This window comes from Lichenostomus cassidix, chromosome 7 (genome assembly GCF_008360975.1).
Source record: "Lichenostomus cassidix isolate B80296 chromosome 7, HeHo_3.0, whole genome shotgun sequence".
Taxonomy (NCBI): Eukaryota; Metazoa; Chordata; class Aves; order Passeriformes; family Meliphagidae; genus Lichenostomus; species Lichenostomus cassidix.
In genome coordinates, this window is record NC_139488.1 from 30,675,458 (window position 1) to 30,698,129 (window position 22,672).

Here is a 22,672-nt window from a genome sequence, read left to right on the forward strand (position 1 = left end):
GTGTTCAAAAGGCACTTGGATGTGACATCTGGGGACATGATTTAGTGGTGAGCTGGGCTAACTCCATAGTTTTAGAGGTCTTTTCAAACGTTTATGATTCTTTGAAATCCCATACGTAATAGCACACACAATCCAGCAACAGCATCCTTCTGTGATGCACCAAGTCCAGCTTTTGTAAGCACAGTTGGATTGCAGGTGATCTTTTCCTAAATATCCATGATAACAGAAGTAATTACCATTGCAGAGCATCCTCCTTCTGTTGCCATCTGCCTCCAGGCAGTTTACAATGTAAACACAGAGCAAGGGTATGCAGATGAATACAAATGAATACGGAATGAGAGGATTAAAGTCAGAAGGAAAGTATTTCTATTCATCAACAGGTAAACAGAGGTGCAGTCTGGCAGTTTGATTCAGATGGAGGGAATTTGCAGACAGCTTTCTGAATGTTTTACACAAATAAGTCGCAGGGCTCCAGAGTTTTCCTAGATACAGGTATGATTTGCCAGCTCCAGCAATAGTAAGTATTAAAATTTCACACAAGTACCTCAGCCCGAAGAAGTGTGTACCTGGACAAAAGCATTACAAATCCCTCGCTAAGCTATGTGGGAAGCTTTTCAGCATCCTGCTCGTGCAGTTAATGGCCTGCTCTTGAACATGCAGAAAGAACAGCACTGTGAATCCATATATAGATCCAGGCCTGGGAAGCACAGTAAAGTGCAAGAGAGAAAAAAAAAAAAAAAAACCAAACAGAAACAAAAAGAAGTTCCAGGGGTGGAAGGATTTTGGAAATGCCCAAGAGGGCTGAGAATCTGATGCCTGGATCAGTATGTTGCCATTCTGAGCGGAATAAACTGAATTTAAAAGGCACATTAATATCCAGTACATCACACTGAATAGCCCTTAAGCTCAGCTAAACATGACAATAAAAACTAGAGAAACAGCCAAGAAAAATTATGTCTAGGTTATCCATTAGAAAATACTCCTTTATTGTAAGTATTTATTATAAAGCACACTGCCTAATCACTTAGTTATCATGTTCTGAGTATTTTAATATAAATAAGTTTCCCAGTAGTTGACAGAATACTACAGAGAGCTAAAAAAACGCAAAACATTTGATCTACCCAGATATAAGATGTGTGTAGATTTCCTCCAAGAAGGGCTACAAGCAAGATTACAGTGTAATTGGTTGATTTTGGCATAGCTATAGCAACAGCCATATGGGAGGCATGTAATTTCATGGAGCTGCACATGGTGAAGTCATGGCAAATTACCAGGAACTCATTTGATGTGGCTTCTCTCCAAGAGTTCAACTTAGATCAACTAAAACCATTAACTTTCAAAATATAATTAGTCCAACCATTTTTTTTTCCTAAATGAGAGATGGGAAAAAAAACCAACTATAATTCTTGGTGTACTGAAACAAGGTGTGTAAGGAGAGAGATAAACTTACAAACTGGAGCTTGTTGATATCCTTGGACTATTATGATGATACCACCACTATTGCCTGTTTCATTTGATAGGAATATCAGCAAATCATGCATCAAAAGACAAACCTGGAAAAAGAATTTGACGGAAAATATGATGCCTCAAGTAAGAACTTGATGTTCTGGGCCGAGGCAAAATCTGCAAAAGTCGAGGGATATTGCATTCTTATTTACAGCTTGCTTTTCCATTCAAAATTGGTTATCACCATGCTGCTATGTGTGCTTTCTCATAATGAATACATCTTAATCCTTTGTAAAGCCTCTGTAAGTGAATTAGCAGCAGGATGGCAGCAGCATTGCTGCAACAGAACAGCAAGATACAAACCTCCGCCCATGAGTTGTGTCCATACTGCACAGGCTCCACACAGTTACACCTGGAAGCCAAGAAATAGTAGTACATACTTTGTCCCTGACCAGAAAATCTGTGCATTCTTGTGCAACAGAAACATTATTATGTGTTCTCAGTTGCACCTATTTACTTCCTTGGCTGGAACAAATGTGTATTGCTGCCTTTTTCACATGACTTATAGACTGCAACTGAACTGAGAACCTAAATCAATCACAGCTGTAAGTACCTGACCTGCGTCAACTTCCATGCTCACTGTGTCATGAACATTAATTTGAGCAAAACCCACGATAACTTGCAAACTTATGTAAAATCACCCATTTTGATTCTTTTATTTTTTATTCAAAGGTGTCATCTATGTGCTAAATAAAACCAGTATGTCTCCAGTTTGCAGTTTAGCAGCTGTTTAAAAGGTATGTGAGGTTTCCAGCAGAGCACAGAAGCTCTGGGATAAAACTAAGCCTTAAAACAGTGACAAGTGTTAGACCAAGAATTGCTGGATTGGAAAAGAGGATCAAGGTGAACCAAGTCGGTCATTTCACTAAAGAAGTAGCATGAAGAGTCATAGAGAGTGCAATGACACCATTGCTTGTTTTTTGTTTTTGCTACACAGCCATTTCAAACTGCAAGTAATTGAATGTGTGGCAGGTAAAAAATATGGGTTTCTGTTCTGAGACACTTTTCTGGCTTTCACAGATGCTTATCAGCTTTTGAGAAGGTTTAGCTGCTAATGTTTGACCTCTCATTCTAAATGGGATTTTATAAGAGGATTGTTTAGAAACACTCATGTTGTACGTGTTTGGGTTTCTCCTTGGTATTTGGCTTTTGATAAAAATATATTCTCTTCAGTTGGCCCAAACTGTTGACTCCTCAGATTAGTTATCGGAAGACAATAGATGTTATAAATTTGTTATACCACATCTATGGTTACTGGGCCATATTACTCTTAATGTATTTACTTCAAGATAATGCAGGGAGGGGAGGAGGACTAAGAGGAGAATTTGGAACTCGCATGGACAGGTGTCCTTCTCTGGATGCAGCAGGGTGCTGCTTGAATATATAGTATCAGTCAGCTGGCTATTACAGCATGCACAGTTCTATTGCAGAAGCGTGGATAAGCACTCTCCAATTGTCTCTATACAAAATGAGACATAACTAAAAATACCTCCTCTGATGGGTTAAATTATTTGGCTGCCTTCTCTCTAGCAGGATAGAGAATGTTCTCTCTCACAGAACAGGGAACATTCCCTCCACCAGAGCTGGGGGAAGGCAATGAACAGCTCGTGCAGCATCTTTTGCAATTGTCACAGCTATCTGCAGTCCAAGATTCTTATTAAGATGTATGATTTATTTAGAAACAATATACAATACCAGTTAAGTTAGTCTCCATTGGAACACTTTAAAAATACTGTGTTCTTCGATAAATATATAACTCAGTCTATTTCTAGTGACAATGCTGCTTGCATACAAAATGGAAACAATTTCAGAGCACTATTTCTGAATGCTGAGTGCCTCCATAATGGGTTTATTCTATCTGTTTGGTAATATATAGAGGAAGAAACTATTAACTCATTTCTGTAAAGTTGGGGTTTCTTACTTGTTCTGCTGAAAGACTGTAGGAAATTTTCCTGAAATAATACCTTAATGAAAAAAAAACTACAAAGGCTGATTTGCAGCTCTACAGTACTGTGTCTGCCACTGTAAGGATCACATGGATGTCTTTGAAGAGGGCCACAGCCAATTTTTAATGATGTGGTCTTCACATGCCCAGTATCAAAAATATATCAAAACTAACACATTGTATTCAAGTGTTTCTCTCACTCTGCTGCTTTAAAAAACCGAACAAAAAGCAAACGCTCCAGTAAATTAAGCTAATGAATATGTAAATTGGAAAAAATCTTATAGACAAACAGATTAAATTAATTATGTTAGTCCTTTCTGTAAGAATAGAAGCATTAAAATCTCTATTTGGAGCACTACATGCCTTTTCAATTTGGTGTGCCATCCTAGCAAGCCAACAAACCTGACCTTTATGAACAATACACTTTGATCTAAAACATTTTGGTCTAAAAATAATGCACCAGAAAAGCTCCAAACCAATAACCTGTCCATGCAATTTCTCACCTGATAACATTTAATTTTGATGCAGTTTGAGAGCATTTGCATGGAAAAGACCAGAGGTACATGTTAAAATTAGAAGATGTGAAAAACAAAACTTTCCCTGTGCTCTCTCTATAGAATCCATATATACACACAGTAGGTCTCCCTTGCCAAAGGGGTAAGAATCAATATGGGGCATTAATTCCTTTGCTTTAGGCCCTTCCTAGGAGAATCCCTGCCTTATCTGGAGCATTATGCATTCCCAGCAAGGGATCAGCTCACTTTTACCATATTGGGCAATGCTTCCATTCCCTTTGAATACCACCTTATGTTGCAATGTGCCTCCGTGAATCATTGTGATTATTCACCCAGGAATGTGCAAAAGCACAAATGTAAAAATCTGTTCTGTGTTCTGAACATGGAGGGGTCAGATTATCAGCAATTCCATCTGATTAGACTTGTGCTGGGAGAGCTGCTTGACTTGACCTTTAGAGAAGTTGCTTAATGGGGATATGCAATGTAAATAAAATTCACTTTTGGCTCTCTGTTAAGGCCTGTTTGGTGGTTTTGGATCGCAGGTATTCATGCTCACACATGCATTTCTGCCAGCTCTGGTGTTCAAATGGCTCTCTGGTTGTCAACATTCATGAAGGTTACACATGCAGTCCCCTCCTGCATACAATTTCTCTCAATGCCATGGTAATTCTGTAATTCAGAACACTTCTGAAAGGTTTACTTTCCATTTACTTTTTGGTTTGCTTGGATAGGCTTTCAAATGGTTTTTAAAATTGTCTTTTTTAAAGTAAATTATGATCACAACTCATCTACTGAAAATAATTGAGTGATAGCAATTTGGTAATGTTCAGTCTGGGAAATCCCATTGCCAATTAAGCTTCCTGTTTTCCTTCCTATTATAAATCAGCAGAGTAAAGAGACTGAAGTAAGTGATGACAAGTTCCCCAAACGAGTTGTTTTACTAGTCTGTAATTTTATTACTAGCTAATATTTGCAGGTAATGTTCAGTGGGAAGCAGAAAAAGCTCTTGGTTCCAATTAATTTTCTCCAGCTATTAAAAGTAAGGGTTGATAAAAAAATTACATCACACAAATATGTGGTTTTTTCTTCTATTACATCTGCAGTGTAACATTATCCCTGTAAGCATCAGTAGTTTTCATAGTGATCAGCAAAGATTTTATTCAAAATAATACTTTTTAAGCCCTAAGATTTCTTAGAGCCTTGTCACCAGGTAAAACATTTTAGAAAGCAGCCATGTAACAGCTCAGCAAGGGTCAAAAACACAAAATGTTTTTAAGTACACAAAAAAGGGACTGAAAACAAAATGTAAATTGTAGCTGTAACAGTCTAACTATATTTCATATATTCATATGAATGTGTTCATTTCAGCCTCTCAAGAATTGCACCAGGAGGAGGTGAAGGCAGTGAGGATAATTAAGCAATAGAATAATTCCCTTGGCCACAAGTGGCTTCTTGCAAAGCCAAACTTAGGATGTGAGAACACCTCAAGGACATTTGGGGACAAATATAAGGCAGTTAAAACTGAAATAATGCAAGGAAGGTGAAGTGGAACAAGGATTACAAATTGTGTGATACGATTATTAAGCAGTGGCCTAAACCCAAGCGAAACAAAACATCTTGTGTTATGTCACAAGACCTTGCCTCAAGAAATCCCTAAGAGCTCTTGTGTTCCTGTGTTCACAGAAGGGATCAGCCAAATTCATGGGTGTAACAAGAGCCAATAAATGCAGTGGCTGAATTACAGACTTCCAGCTAAGGGTGCTGTTACCCATTTATTTATAAAAACTAGAATGATGTGCCATGGACACAACTCCCTGGTTTCCAACACCATTTTTTCCCAGATATTCATTATGAGTCTTGTGGAGACATGAGGATTCTGAGCTAGATGGATTTTTGATCTAACCCAAGAGAACAGGGGAACACCCTGCTGTCATGCATTCTACACCAAGTCTAGTCCTGAACACTCAGACTGTATCCTTTCTCTAAGGAGAGCAGAAGTTGATCAAAACTGACTTTTTCAGTTTGACTTTTTATAGCAGTTTCTTCTGCTGCTTTGCCTTGTTCATCAACATGAACATCTTTTTCTTAAAAGATCTGTTCCAAATCCTTTTGAAGGAAGCATTTCTCAAAAATAAGTAGATTCAATTCCTTTGTAGAGCTCTATTATGAGACCTACAGCGTAGTAAATTTAATTCTTGGGATCTGATCTATTTCTTCCAAATCAGCTTTTATGTTCTTGTAATTAGAACATATATGAACAGTAACTAAACTCAAATTTTCTTGGTAAGGGCAATCTAGAAGGTTTGCATGTTTTGGGGATATTTTATCTTATTAAAATATTACAATGCTGCTGGGAAGTAGATTTAATTTTGCTATGCTTATAGAAATGCTATTTAGGTGACTTAAGTATTCACAGCAAGAAAAATGAATATGCAGTATGTGTATATTTGCAAGATACATATTGTTTTACTACATGTGTTTACTGAAATTTAATTCCTGAAAAAGGCACAGTAAAAACAAAAAAAGGAAATCATTCTCATAATAGTTTTTTTCAAAGACACAAGATCATCATGTGAACTTTTACAAAAGGAGGCAAATTACTTAATCAAGAGCTAAAAATAGAGAAGTGCTATGATATTTCTAAGTGCAATAAATACAAACTTCTGTGCTTCTGACAATGTTGACCTGTTTTTCTCAAAACACCCCCGGAACCACAGCATAAATGCCTCATCCTGTGATGAAGACATCTTGGCACTCCACCTCAAGGACAGCAGTTCTCTTCTGTTTGCCTGCCCCAGACAAAATGCTCAAAATCAGAACATGAGCAAGGTGGATTTAACTGTGTTGCCCTATTGAGGTGCAAGCTGGGTAGCCTCCTAAAGAAGAAAACTCACATATGTGAGAAGGCACATGGAGTTCCACCCAGAAAGCTGATCTTAATTCAGGTGGGATTTCATGTGCTTTCCCCTGACAAGGGAGACTAAAGCATAAAAAGAGAGAAAATCTGCTTATCACAGATATTTTGTCATTGCTGCTGCTGATCATGGTGGGAAAACATTTTCCAGGGGCAGCAAACCAAGTTGAGTTTTATTATGCATGTTCTCAAAGGTGAACTCCCCTTTTCCAGAGCTTTTCTATCAATGCATGATCAGGTAAGACAGAAGAGCCTGGGAATCTGAGTTTTCCCCAGGGCCTTATTTATTCTCCCTGTTCACAAAAACACATACCGTGTTTTGGTGGGTTTTTTTTAATATGAAACATTCACCCCATTTTAATATAAATTATGCATAATGTTTTTCAATAGATTATTTAGTAAAGGCACTATTAGCTGTAGGAAAGTATTACATGCAGTTTCTCTCTCAGAATACTGTAGTCATAACTCTTGGGTTGTCTTTTCAGGTTTTGCTGCGGGTGAACTGACTGACCTTGGATAAGCCATGTAAGTTTACTGAGTCTCTGTATAAATACTTAAACAAAGATCTGCCAGACCCAAGAAAATCAGATGCTGTGAGATGCACACACGTATTTGCAGTTACATTTTATTTCATTTTCAACTCCTCCAAATTCCACAGAATGCACTATTTCAAGGGGACTGTTATTTTCCTGAAGCTTTCTCTAAGAAATTCATTTTACCTAAAATCTCTTTTACAAAGCTGTAAAGTCAAAATTTCACGTAAAAGCACCATATAGTACATTTTGGCAATTTTGGCTTAAAGGCCAATAGAGATAGCGAGGCCAGAAGAACAACAAATCAATACAGTATTTATAGTGTATGCTCAGAGTACATCAAAAAGGGACAGTTTGAACCAAGACCATAATTCACTGCATGTCCTTGTGGCATTTATGCTACAAATGCTTCAGGATAGGGATTGTATCTTATTACTTCTGGCAACCAGTTTTATGGGGCACCAAACTTGTTGGATGTCTCCTAATGCTACTGTATGCAAATTAAAATGCAGCTATATTGAGAAATTCAGACTCACAAAGAAAGCCCAAGCCAGTTTCAGACTAAAAATTCTTAAAGGCTTCTTCCTTTCTTCTTAAGAAGTAACTATTGTTTATATACAGGAAATAATTCAAGCCTAAGAGCAAAACTCACCCAGATATATGATGGTAAGATATGAGATAATGGATTTTTTCAATCATTAACTTGTAGGAAGGGTGAAATATCATTTTGGATTTTAACAGGTTGTAAGCATGAGTAGCACATAAAATAACTTTACAGCTATATTAAATGAATCACCTAGTTAAGTACACATTGCTTACTATTGTTTCCTACCAATGAATAATGTAAAATGTAATGTTTGCTGTAAAATTTCCAAAATATGTAATACTTAAATTTTGCAAAAAGCTTTATTTCTGTTGGTAGGTGAATACTGAATAATCTGCAATGCATGACATACACCACTGGTTATCTTTAGGTTGGCATAATGAGCTCAATTCTTAAATATTAGTCAACACTGACTACAGGGACTACTAACAGACTGCAAAACCAAACCAAACCAAACCAAACCAAACCAAACCAAACCTAAATCTTGTTTTGCAATTTCATCGAAGCCTATGATAGTTCATTTTATTCAATATTTTTGGTAGACTTTGTGTAGTATTTCCGTTTACAACTTGTTAGTCACTAACTTGTACATCTCAAAATTAAGGGGACCGTCCTTTAATTTAGCTTGTGTGTCTGCACAGTATCACTTTTTTATGGTCTTAAAAGTGTGCAGTGAAGCAGACATCTAGTTTGAGAATTTAATTCGTTACCACTACTTTCAGGTCCCGTGAGATTTTGTATCACGGAATGTAAAGATTACGGTCACTGTGAAACTAAGATTCCACCACCTCGCTGCATTTTAGGACATTTCTCAAGGGTCTTGCACAGTTTGGTTTTTGTTCTTCCCTTTTTTTTTTACAGGCTAGTTTCAACCTCCATCCCACTTCTCCATCTCTAGTTCGTCACTCCGTGCTCTCTTCCTCTGCCTTCTCTGTTCCTCCGAATGTTAGGGGTTTTTATCTTTTGACTTGCTTGGCTTACATTTTAGGAAAAGCCTGTACAAATGCCCGTCTGTCCGGAGGAAACTGCTCCATCTGAGTTGTTCTACCCCTTCCCTCTTTAGAGATGGTTGATCTCTTTGGAACAGCCGGTGCAGCTCCCGGTAGCCGAGGCGGAGCTGCCCGGGAGCCGCGGGCGGATGGCTCCCGCTGGTGCTGGGACCAGCAGAAGCCCGGGGTCGCCACCCGTGGCCCGCTGTGGTTGTTACCCCCGGGCAGGACGCGGGAGCTGCCCTGGAGCCCTGCACAGTGCGGCGGGGCCGGCGGCAGAGAGGGGCTTCCCGGCGGGACACGGAGCGGAGCGGAGCGGGCAGCGGCACCGCAGCCTTGGCGCAGCGCCTGAACTGACAGCGGCACGGGCATGGGGATGGGCATGGGGCAGGAATGGGGATGGGAATGAGGATGGGACGAGGTTGGGGATGCGGGCGAGGAAGGTGGCGGTAATGGGAATGGGGACGGGGATCGGGATGGAGACGGTGATGGGGATGGGGCCGGGTGTAGGAATGGGGCCGGAGATGGGGTTAAAGATCAGGATGTAATAGGGACGCGGACAGGGATGGGAACGGTGATGGGGATAGGGATAGAGATGGTGATGGTGACAGAGATGGGGACAGGGATGCTGATATAGACAGGGATGGGGACAGGGATGCTGATATAGCCAGGGATGGGCACAGGGATGCTGATATAGCCAGGGATGGGCACAGGGATGCTGATATAGCCAGGGATGGGCACAGGGATGCTGATATAGCCAGGCATGGGCACAGGGATGCTGATATAGCCAGGCATGGGCACAGGGATGCTGATATAGCCAGGGATGGGCACAGGGATGCTGATATAGCCAGGGATGGGCACAGGGATGCTGATATAGCCAGGCATGGGCACAGGGATGCTGATATAGCCAGGGATGGGCACAGGGATGCTGATATAGCCAGGGATGGGCACAGGGACGTCCCCACCGCAGCCCCTCCCGCAGGCGGGCGGGGGGCGGGCAGCGGGACAGGGCTGTGGAGCTGCTGGCCGAGCGGGTCGATGGGGCCGGCCCGCGGGCGGGGCGGGGCGGGCTGGGCGGTCGTTCGCGGGCTCGGGGATGGATTGTGGGTGTCCGGCGAGGGCGGGCGGTGCCGCCGCCGGACGGAGCGCGGGGGGCGGCGGGCCCGGCGCGGCCTCAGGTACCGGGAGCGGGAGCGGGGCCGGGAACGGGCGGGTCCCGCCGCCGCCGGGGGTGCCGCGGGCGAGAGGCTCCGCAGGGCTGAGCGGGGCCGGGCCCGGGAGGGAACTTTGTCCCTTGGCGCGGGCGGGGGGGACCGTGCCCGCCCGGGCCGGGGCTGTGCGAGTGCCCCGTGTCCCGCCGCCCCTCGGCCCCGTGCGCCCGTGACAGCCGTGTGGGGAGCGCGCTCTCCGCTCCCCGCCTCGGGGGAGCCCCCTGGCCGGGCTGGGGGTGTGCGGAAGGGTTCCGCTCTCCCCAGAGCGAGCCTGGAGCAGCGATAGTGCGACCAGGGAAGTGCTTGTGCCCCTGAGCTCGGCGCTGGGGAGGCCACGCCTCGAGTGCAGTGTCCTGCTCTGTGCACTCGCTCCAGGAAAGGCACTGCGGCCCTGCAGCGTGTCTGGAGAAGGGCAGGGGAGCTGGGGAAGGGTCTGGAGAACAAGTCCTGTGAGCAGTGGTTGAGAAAGTTGGGGCGGCTCAGCCTGGAGAAAAGAAGGCTCAGGGGAACCTTCTGCTATTTACAAGTCCCTGACAGGAGGCTATGCCAGGTAGGGTCGGGCTCTGCTTCCACTCACTGCCTAACAGTGACAGGACAAGAGCACATAGCCTCAAGCTGCGCCAGGGGAAGACATTGAGAGGAATGTCTTCACTAAAAGTGATTAACCATTGGAATGAACTGCTCAGGGAGGTGGTGGAGTCACCGTCCCTGGAAGTGTTTAAGGAAAGACTGGATGTGCCCCTCAGTGCCATGGTCTGGGTGACAAGGTGGTGTTTGGTCATAGGTGATCTCAGAGGTTTTTCCACCCGAATTGATTCAGTGATTCTGAGCTGGCACCACTGTCCTGCCTCTCCGGGGGTCCCTGCTTGGGCTGCAGCTCCCTTTCCCCCTGTGGTCTCCAGTGTTTTAGGTGCCAGTGCAGCAAACTTTCCTTCTCCCCTGAGATCCCCAGGGCTTGAGCCATACATATTTTTCCCCTGGCTTGAGCCATACATATTTTTCCTCTGGCATTCACTTTTCTCTGAGTGCATTAAGTATACTTATTTCCTTCTCTTTGTTCCTGCTACTTTTCCCCAAAGATAGCTGTTAGCAAGGAGACCCCCATTCACTCTGAGTGTGGTGATTTTGCCGATTTCTACCTTGCCTGGAAGGCTCAGCTTTCAGCTGCCAGAATGTCTCGCTGAAAGCTGCCGTGCTGGTTCTTATCAGGGATCTGTGTCTGTATATCCTGTGACAAAGCACGATATGTTTAGTCCTTGCACTAGACAAGATTAGATCTGCAGCATGTGAAATGGATGTCATTTGTAATCCTCAGCTGATGTTAAATGTGGAGCTACTGGTGGCTGAGAGATTGCTCTGTACGTGGTGAGGCTTAGGGAGGCCTTGGCAGCTTGACATGGAGTTTTTTCTCTTAATGTTCCTGGACAAGAATAAGAAGGAGGTCAGTGACTGTTCTGGTTGTCAGCTTTCACTCTGCAGACCTGAAACTTGGGTGTTTCTAACTCAATGCAGTCAGACTTCAAGTCCAGCAGGGTCACAGGCTTGCTGGGGATGCTGTAGGAGCAAACTGGGAACTGTGTGCTTGGATAGGCTGGTAGCTGGTAAGGACTCTGAAGTATAAAACAGATGAATACTCTTTGCTATATAGGAGAATTAGTTTGAAGCATTGTCTCGTGAATTTTGAGTAAGTGCTGAATAAGAAACCTTTTCCTTTCATTCATCAGAACATTCAAACATTCATGTTCTTTTTGTTCCTTAGATACCTAAATCCAGCTGTGCCACGACAGTTTAATAGTATGACTGTTACATACCACCAGATTCCTAAAACAATGTCTTTATGTTAAGCTAATTTCTCCTATTTTGGTAATAACATTAATACATTTTCTGTGCAAATTTTGGTCTTGTATAACTTCTTCAGATAGAAACAGTGATCTCTACTTGCAGTACTCAGTACTGGCATGGAAAACTTGATTGCTTTTTTGGATCTTTTGCTTCACTATATTCTACAGACCATACAGGAAACTTTGTTTGAGTAAAAAATGACAGGGCTGTGGTGAATGTAATAGTCATGTTGCATAAAGGCTCATCTCTCCATCTCTCTGAATATTCTTGCCTTTGGTTTCATCTCGTGGTACCCTTGGGAAGTTGAATTGTGTTAGATTAATGCTGCTTTATTGTATGCATGCAGATTTTGACATATAAATGTAAATCAGTTTACTTTCAGCTTTTTTTTTTTCTGGGTAAAGTGAAAGCAGTGTCTCTGTTTCTCTTATCTCAAAAGTAATCGAATATGAAACAAGAATCACATGATGACAGAACATGTTAAAAGGGGGAGGAGGTTGTATCCCAGAACTTGAATTGTTGGAGCAGCTGGTATAACTGGAAAAACTAAACCCATTTATTTTGCTTGCAAGCCTTATCTTGATATGTTGTCTTTCAAATTGTATATGAAATAATCTTGAGTAAATACAAGGAAGAATTTCCAGTTGACTTGCTTGCACCATGATGTGTGACTGAGCTGCTGTTCTGTGTTTTTTGTCATTCTTGTTATGTACTTTTTTCCTTTTTTTTGATGGTGAGGGGAGAGCCAGCCTGTGTGTTTGTGTCCTTGAACAGCCAGAACAGCAATACTGCTGTTTTGCAATGATTTGGCAGTTCTTAGACCTATAAATGTCCTCTTCCCCGATTGTCATTGCAGTTAAAGTTTGTGAATTTCATGTGATTTTCTCTTGTTGGGTGGAACTTTTAATGTGGAAATAATCTGCACAAAGAAACATTTGATGCTGTCCAAGTATCAATGGTGCAGTTCTGTATCCTGCCCTCAGAACTGCTTGTTGCACGTTCAGAACAGCAGGACTGAGCCTGTTGGCTTTAGTGCAGTCAGCTGTGTGAACATGCACTGTAGAATACATAGTGAAACCACTTTTTAGATCTTTTTGATACCATAAATTAAAGTGGTGACTCTTCTTACCTGATCTAGGGTACTGCAGCATTTTAAAATCAAAGTACAGTGTCATGACAAGAAAAATTTTAATGCTTATTTTTCAGAAGATCTTCATGTAACTGGCTGAAAAATGGTTCTGCAAGATGACAGCACCAACTCTAAGACTGTTGGAATGGTAAATAAATTTTTAAAAGGACTTTAAAAGATCTCCATTCTACTTGCTGAAAGTTATGATATTAAGAAATGCCTTTAAAATGAATATTCCTTTAAATATCAGATTTCAGCTGGTATGTTAAAAGTTACACCATGTGGAAAGTATATTTATTTCCTAATAATGGAAGCAAAAGGCAAACATGCTGAAGTTTCTGCTCTATTAATAGAGTAGAATAAGGTATTTACTTTTAAACCATATTTTCTATTTCAGTCTCCATGTCTTCTGGTGGCCTAAATTTATCATAACTTCTTGCACTTGATAAATGAAATGTTTTGTAAGGTTAAAATTTTACAATAATAATGCCAAAGTGGTAGCTTCAATCCCTGTATGGGCCATTCACTTGAGAATAGGACAAGAAGATCCTTGTGGGTATCTTCCAGCTCAGAATATCCTGATTCTGTGACTTATTGCCTTGGTGTTCAGGATCTACAGTGAGCATTGACTTTGTGGAATAGAAGATGGATAATCACATGCTTTTGTCCTAAAAAATGCATCTTCCAGCTTGTTTAAAGCAGTTATAGTAAATTGGTAAACTGTGGAAAACGTTTGAACTTGCTGTGTGTTGATATTGAGTTCAGTGGGGGCTGAGCCCTAGGCTTGGGGGGTCCCTCTTTATGGGCTGCCTCTTAATCTAATCAGTGACAGGCATGAATTTACCTGCTGCCCCCTGGTAACAGTTTACAAACTCTCAGCCATGCTTGGCAGTTGAGCAAAAGCAAGATTTAGGGGAAGCATTTACTTCTGCCCTCGCTTCTACTTCTGTTTGGGACACTAATTTGAGACTCTAGCATACTGTGACTCCTGTTGACTCAGGATGTCCCTAAAACAGAGCTTAGCAACATTTGACATTAATAATAACAATAATAATAAAAATAATAAATCCAGCACGTTTAGGCAATAAAACTTACGACTCTATTTTGTATAGTGTTTCTTTTCCTATTTAACACTTTTAAAGTTGATTTTACTCAATTTGCTTGTAGTATCTGAGTTAAAACACCATCTTGCCTAAATATTTTTTTTAATTTTTAATTTTAATACTGTAATAATGCTGTATCCATTTAAGGAAAGATACTGGCCTTCCACAAGTCATAACATGGAGGTGCCTTATCTTTCTAGATTATCTTTAGACCAACAAGCCTACATGTTCTTCCATTACCTTCCTAGTTCTAATGTTTAAATTCTTTGCTTTGGAATGTACACTTAAGAAATAGTGCCTTTGCATAGCTTAAAAATCAGAATTTAACACCGTTGGGTTCTTGTTCCTCATGTGAACCTCCTATAGTCAGTTAATAATGAAGGGATCATGTTCCTTGTAGTATCAAGGATCCTGTTTTGCAATTCAGGGCTGTCCTATTGGCAGTTTTTATGCAGACCAATTCTTAAGGTTCTAGATCTGTATGTTCCCAACACTTAACACTTGAGCTGCAGCAGGCTCTTGTGGAGCTTGAAATTTTAGACCATATTTTGCAAAGATGAATGCTTAATCTGCCTATGCACACAATGTTTCACACTTTGCTTTTCTTTGTTTTGTTTTCTTACAGGAGACTATCTTCACTTTGACATGAAGTGTGAAGTTCGTTAGTCACCACTTTTGTTTCTTTTTTACAGTTTTTGTGAAAGGTAATATGAGAACAGTAAATCTTGTTCTTGTGTGTTCATTTCTATCAGAGGATATTGCCCTCAGTGTTCAGAAGCCAAACATAAAGAAAATACGGAATTGTATTTCATTGCAAGTTCAGGAGTTGATAAGTGGGATAATGTGTCTGGCTAAAACTTCCCAAAATAGTAGTTTCACTCTGTCTTTGCATTTTGTTTTAATTCTTTCCTAAAACTTAGTATTCAGGTTTCAGTAGGTTTTTGAATTTCTGCTGAATGTTAGGCATTATAGTATTGCTGCTTTGTAACTTTTTAGTCAGCTATTAGCTTGAAGGTGATCGTGCTGCACTTTGCAGTCACCTTTTCTTGTCAAGCTTTTTGCCTTGTTAGGGAAGGATCAAGCAAAGGGCTATATTAGGCACACATATTAAATAGATGCTTGATAGTCAGATGAGAAAGTAATAGCTGCTCTTACTGTAACATAAAAAAATTCAAGTTCAAGGCATAATTCTGTGCTCTTCATTTAGAATTTTAACATCTACTTATCAAAGGTACAGGAGAAACGGTGTAAAATGTGGCTAGACTGTGAATAACTTTATGTGTAACCTCTTATCTTAAGAAGTACTGGAAATTCCATCATCTTTTACCTGGCTTCTGTTGTGAAGGATTTGAAAGCAAGGGATTTGTACAAGCCTAATGCAGACAAGCTGAATACAAGATTAAGCAACTACAGAATGTGAATGTTATCTGTGCATGATCTCTGCTCACAGAGTGTGTGTGCTTTGAAGCAGCTTGTGGTGAGAGCAGCAGAGCTGTAGGTGTGAGGGAGCATCTGATGTGGAGATGTCCAGTTGGTGAGGCTGCTGCAGCTCCTTCCTGTCTCCAGCTACCTCTGCCCCTCTGACATTGCTGGTGGAAGGCTGCAGTGCTTCCCAATTCTAGGATACTTTACCCCTGTCCATGTGTTGTGCTACAGCCTGACAGCAATGAGATTTCTTCATTCCAGCTTGTTTGGAACTCTTTTATGCCCAGCTTCCATTTTAGATGTATGTTATGCAAACACACCAGTAATTTTTAGGCTATTTATAATATAATTTCATGTAATCGCTTGTATGCTATTAGTCATGATAAAATGGAGGCAAAATTTGTAGACTATGTAGGGTCTATTAGACATATCCATAAAAACTGAAAAAACCTTTATAAGCTTTCAAGCATGAAAACCTTTATGGTAGTTTGCTCAAGTTTAAGATAATATTCTAATTTACTCTCTCTTTGAGAACAAATGTTTTCTCCTTTATTCTCTATCGAGTAAAAACTGTTAATTCCTTGCTGAGCCTTTCCTAATTTTGTCCCTCCCTACTTACAGATTTCTGCTTTCTTTTGTCAGTCCCACCATTTTATCAGAAAAGCAGGGTAATTATCCAGAACTGGTGCCCACACATGGAATATATCAGTATAGATCTAGTGGTATAATTATACTTCAGGAACTCTGCCTGTTCATTTTTCTTTTGAAAGAAGCCCTTTAAGAAATGGAGGAAAAAGTGTCAAGATTTGAACATGGCAGAGACTTTTGCAAAGGAGAGATATGAGTCAGAGCAGGAAATAGTGCTGTGATCTCCAATGCACTTGTGCATATCTGGGCACTTAAATCATTAATTTGAGGAAGAGGCTACTCTGGAAAAAAGAAATGTACCTTCCATGCTGACGACACTGTAGCACTGTCTCTTTCATTAATAATTTGTAAATAATGAAAAGACAGGAAGTATTTGTATGTTGACACATGTGGACAAAACAAAGTTCAATTTCAATTCACCAAACCTTATTAGCAAAGTAAATGATCAATATTTACTGTGAAAGTCAGAACCTGCTTTGTAAAGGTGGCTTAGATTGTAGTTCCTTGAGCAGTTCTCTCAAAGACAGTGAGTGTTGTACTTTATGGTAAACTAGTTAATGGTATCTGTAGTTAATGAATTCTTAATAAATTGATTCTTAAAGAATATTTACATAAATAAATTGATGTTAATCATAGAAATACCACATACATGTCTAACTGGCATTCATTAGAGAGTTTGTAAAAGATTCTAGTACAAGTAGAGCAATGGGTGAGTCATCAGTCTCTGTCACTTGTATTTGAAACTTTTTAGTAATATAATTGAATGTTTTCCTAAATTTAGGCCTTGCAATGGGCAGTCATAAAGCTGTGTCACAAATCTGAATTCCCTTCAAGTAGCATTAGTGGATTTTTGATAGATTTTTACTAGAATTGGTTCATGTGTATATTTAATATATTACCAAATAGCTATATAATTTTTAAAATTCAGCTGCATGTGTAGTCTGCTTTTTTAAGCTTACAATTATTTTTTTTTTTCTTGAATCACCTCTTGTTATAAGGGATTATAGTTTACCCAAATGTTTTCCTATGTCTTCAGAAATGTTTGTTGAATGCCTGTAAATTTAAACACATTTCTGACATTTGTCACAATGCATCAATCTGATTTATACTGTCAGGTATCTGAATTTACCAAAATATAGTGGTTTCAAATTTTGCAGAACCTGTAGCATAAATTCCAAAAAGGCATTGTGTTTTACCTGCTTTTGCTTACTTCAGTGCTGAAGCAGTTGATAAATTGTTGAAAAGTCAAGATTTACTTTCTAATTGTCCCCAATATCTCTGAAAATTTCCTGCCAGATCTGTCAAAGATCTGCTTTTTAGCAAGCACAGGCCTGTGTGTCCTTTCACATTAGGTCCTGTTTATAGATCTGAAACAGTTGCCCCCAGTGTTTATTATTTTATAATAAACTGTCACTGTAATCTTTTGTGTTTTCTTTCTGTATCTCTCTTGCCTAGGTTCCAAATGGTGTGGGTTTTTATCATGAACCGGATGAGCTCCCAGAGCAGTTCATCCACTCAGCGCAGGCGAATGGCTCTAGGAATTGTCATTCTCCTCCTGGTTGATGTGATCTGGGTGGCCTCTTCAGAGCTCACTTCTGTAAGTGCTGTTCCACATATCTAAATGGGAAAATAAAAGAGAAAGGTGCTGCAGAATCATGGTTATCAAACACTCAGAGTTTCACCAACCTGAATCCACTAAAAGTTACAAATGAGCTCAACTCTGTGCCTGTTTCTTTTGAGACAGAAGGTGTTACTGATGACTTTAAAATTAAACAGTATAAGCTCATAACTCTGTACTCAGGGAGTTAATTTTGTTTATTGCCATACTGGTTAAAAAAATGCCCACATGGTTCCCAAAAAGTAGTAAGTGAGCTGTAACATGGCAGGCTGAGTGATGTGGTGAATTACAGTTCAGAACATCCAGAAGTCCAGGATGAAAGGACTCAGGTCATAGAGTTTAAGCCCTGTAATTGCACCTAGTTCATACATTCACCATATTGAAACTGTTGTGGTATTTACTTCATGTTAAGTTTTAGGACTTAAAACAGAGCTCTAGCAATGAAAATTGAGCTTTTAATAAATTCTGATTAAATTCAGTTTTCTGATCTGTCATTAAGTTCTATATCAGTTTTGAAACCAAGCATATACAAATGTTTGTGCTTATCATGTGATATTAATAAAAATTTTTTTGCAATGAGGTGGTGGAGTCACTTGATACTGAAATGTTATTTAGCCAAAGGAATCTTCTCTAATTTATGATTACTGTGTTATTGCTTATAAACGCAGTTTTTAATTTAGAAAATATTTGTATGTAAATGTATTTGCAGTGCTATTTGAGTTCAGTAGCATATAAATACATTGCCTGGTAGGATACAAAAGCTATTTATTACTTGTATCTTGCAAAAAGGCTCAGTGCCTTTTTTTGGCATTGGAGGCAGCCTGGGAAAGGTTCCTCCAAAACAGGTAGGGCCGCTTGGTTCTTTTGCTCATCCATGCCAATACTTGCAGCACTGTTATTTTGGGAACCAGACTGTTCTGGCTTATGTACTTATATATACTTATATACCTGTTCATTCATTTTGTGACTTTTTAACTACTTGGTAATGTTGGATACTGCAATTATTTTCTTTCCACAGTATGTTTTCACAAGGTACAACAAACCCTTTTTCAGTACATTTGCAAAAACATCCATGTTTGTTCTATACCTCTTGGGATTTATTGTTTGGAAACCATGGAGACAGCAGTGTACTCGTGGGTTTCGTGGAAGGCATGCAGCTTTTGTAAGTATTATGACTCTGTAAATGCTCTGATATTTAAGTTTTTACGGAAAAAAGCCCCTTAAAATAGGCACTGGAGATGAGAAAAGTTTACATATTTGAGATATAAACTGAATCATGACACAGGAAGACATGGCAGCCATAACAGTTGTCATGTGAGAGGATGAGAGTCAAGAAAAAGCAATATGAGATGTGTCAGGAGTTGTAAGAAATGCTCTGCTGGCCCATGCAGGCTGGTATTGTATCTTGGACAATTGCAGAAGTAATTCCTCTTAAGGGGTGCTTATGAACTTCACCACTGTGGGCTCTTGGTTCCCTTTAACTCCCCCAACATCTGTAACCAATAGAATCAGACTTGGACTTTGTAATTGATTTTTGGTAGTGACTCCTTTTGTCTCTGGCGCAGCTATGAACTGTTTGCTAACTGTTTTCAGGGTTTTAAAGCTACATTTAGTAAGGATGGTAGAATTATGGGTTTTTTATTGTTAATACTGGTTTTCTATAGCCTTTATGCATGAGTGACCTTCTGATGTCCATTCCAGAGTTAAGCATAGTTTGTGCTAGAACCTAAAATTATTGTTATATTACAAAAATACTGGATTTTTTTCCAAGAGGTGCTGGGAAGAGCAGTCGTTCTGTGCCAGTGTTTCAAAATGCTGAACAGCAGCACTCAGGAAGCAGTAAGGCATTTGGCCTGATACTAATCTCACATTAAAATAACAGAAAATGTGGTCCAAGAACATGCTGTTAATCAACATGTCTTTATAGAAAATAGCTTGTGTGAAAGGAGCTGGCTTCAGACTTTCTGGATGTGTCAGACTTCACTCATAGTTACAGTTGTAGGCATAACACATTTAAAGTGTTACATGACTTCTATCCAAATTATTTTTGTTAAAAAAAGGAAAGACAAAACACATCAACTAAAAAAATGTCTTTAAAAAAAGTTCTTGACTTAAATGCATAGAGCATTTAGAGTTGGCTGATGTCTTGATGCAATTGTTGCTAGATCAGCTTTTACTACCAAGTGTCTGGGCTTAGCATGACATGTGTTAGACTTGATGTTGTTCAGAATCTTCATAAGATAACTGGGGAATAAACAGAACTTAGTTTCTCTACTGACAGTAATGAAATATGAACTGGAATTTAGTGAGTAAGAGTGCCCAGTCTGCCACACATTGTGTGTGGCACTCATGACACTGCTACTGGAATCTCATTTTTCCTTTCTAATGCTATAAAAAGTAATTTTAAAAATAATTAGTAGGAAATAGTCATTATGTCTGACGTTCGTCTAGTTCAAAAGAACAATGCAGGCAAGACTGCAATGTGCAGTTAAAATATTCTGTCCTCCTCAAGGAGTGTAGTTAAATATTCAACTCAATAATTATTGCAAGTGCCTTTAAAATGTCTTGTGTTTGTTAATCTGGAGCAAATATCCATTTATAGGGTTTTCATTGTTTGGGTAAACACTCACTCCTTACTTTTAAGACCTCTTTCACATTAGAGGCTTTGCTTAATAGATCTGCTACCAGCATGGGAGAGCAGCAAGCTGCAGGTCAGGGAACACAGCTTTGGTATGATGCAGAAAAGAAGAGGAAAAGGAACTTTGCCTCAATAAAATGAAGAAAGAAGCAGCTTGTTGTTAACAGATGCATAATCATCTAGTGAAGAATGTGTCCCTAAGACTGAACTTTGCAGGTTTTCTACATCTAAGAGCCTCATCTTGCATTCAAACCTAGGTAGCTGAATTCACTGGGGTTTCTCAAGAGGTACAAGGATGTACTGAAATTATTTACTGAACTTGTAAGCCCTCTTGGTATTGGGGAGGAGAGCTGAAGGGAGAGAAGGAATTGTGACAGAATTATGGAAAAAGTAATAAGAAAAACTTACTCTTCAAGATTTTCAGTTACTAATAACTTTGCCTTGATAGTTTATTACATTTAAATTTCTGTAATTAGTTTGCAGATGCTGAAGGTTATTTTGCTGCTTGTACAACAGATACCACTGTAAACAGTTCTCTGGTAAGTGCCTTAATTTATGGAGGTCAATGCTTTGCAATAACATGGCACAACTATCCTGACTTACTGTTTATAAAATATGGCAGTCTTAATTGTAATAGGTTTTGGCAAAAGGGATTGGTAACTTATATGTTACTAATAAGTGCTGCATATAGTGATATTGCTTATTATAAGAAATATGGGTTCTCAGCTCAATAAAGCACTAACTTGAATGTTTCTGTAGTAGTTGTTTGTCAGAGGAATATTATCATGTACAAAGGAAACTTTTACATACTCAACTCTACTATCTCTGTAACAGAGTGGGGGAAGCAATTGAGTATTGGCAAATTACAGTGTGGATATTTTATACAGAATTACTTGAAGAGACATTTTTGAGATGTATTCTTCATTTAATTTTTTTGAGATTTTTAACTTTATCTATCTACATTTAGGAATAAAATCTTCTTAGCCTGCTCAATTCATTAAGATTATGTGACTCTAGAAACTTGGACAATTTTGCATTAATCTAGATCTCCACCAAAATTCTGGTCCTAAACAAGGAGCCAAATGAAAATACAACTACCAGATCTTTTTCATTACTTCACTCTTAGAGTTTATTAATTTAATAAAAACGAACAGCTTAAAACTTGTCTTGTTAGCAGAAGTTTTAATTGCTCAATATATTTCTAAGTGCCTTATGTATTGCAGTTCCTTCCCCAAAGTTTTTTGATGTTTAGGTCTAGTTTATGAGGTTTTAGGGTCAAGGGAAGAAAATGAGTACATTAATTCTTGTATATATATTCTGTATTTTATGTTTCTAGTTTATAATTTGGACAGAAGCTATAATTCTAATGAAATATCTGTATATTGATTACATTTTGTAATTTTAAATCAGTATGTTTGAATTTTCTGGGCATAGGTTTTGTGTTCATGAGGATACACACAAAAGTGCACAGTTCTTTTTGAATACTGTGTTTTACCAATATGTGTAACATACATTATACTTTATGCATGAACATTTTTGACATGTTCATGCATAAAGTCTGTCCACTGTGTGCAAACCCACTTCAAGTTTGATTCTCTTACTATTCACCAAGCTTTTCTTTATTTAGTTTTCTAATTCACTAAATTAATTCTACTGCTTGTAATTTAAATATCATGCTTAACTGTATTTTTACTTATACTGATTCATTGCAGAGTGAACCTTTATATGTTCCTGTAAAGTTTCATGATTTGCCAACTGAAAAAAATGGCAGTAATAGTAGTGATGCAGAGAAAAGTGAGTAAAGACTTTTGAAATGCTGTAATGTTAGTTCTTTGGTAGAGGAATTGCTTTTCTCTTTGTTTAGTATAACTGCTGTTGTGTTGCAGGACTTGCTTCCCCTTTCCCCACCCCTCCTTTCTTTTTTCCTTTTTTCTCCTTTCTGAAATCTCTTATTGCATGAATCGCAGTCTCATATATTTACTTTCAGGTAGAGAAAACATAGGCCTGTCGTTCAGTTTACCTTTCTTGGTCACTACAGATCCAGCCTATGTT

The 22,672-nt window shown here is 39.4% G+C and overlaps 1 protein-coding gene across 2 annotated transcripts in view; it reads left to right on the forward strand.

Moving 5' to 3' along the window:
• Window positions 1–10,112: 10,112 nt before the first annotated feature.
• SLC35F5 (solute carrier family 35 member F5) overlaps window positions 10,113–22,672 on the forward strand; it is a 29,073-nt gene continuing 16,513 nt past the window's right edge. Inside the window, exons 1-7 of one of the 2 annotated variants that reach the window (XM_085067066.1) lie at window positions 10,113–10,184; window positions 13,266–13,336; window positions 14,917–14,995; window positions 17,820–17,961; window positions 19,001–19,144; window positions 21,097–21,159; window positions 22,333–22,414. In XM_085067066.1, coding sequence (XP_084923192.1) covers window positions 17,827–17,961; window positions 19,001–19,144; window positions 21,097–21,159; window positions 22,333–22,414 — 424 coding nt within the window. In that variant the 5' untranslated portion in view covers window positions 10,113–10,184; window positions 13,266–13,336; window positions 14,917–14,995; window positions 17,820–17,826. Of the gene's footprint in view, window positions 10,185–11,217; window positions 11,659–13,265; window positions 13,337–14,916; window positions 14,996–17,819; window positions 17,962–19,000; window positions 19,145–21,096; window positions 21,160–22,332; window positions 22,415–22,672 lie in introns of those variants that run through there. The other variant, XM_085067067.1, reaches the window with a different exon arrangement.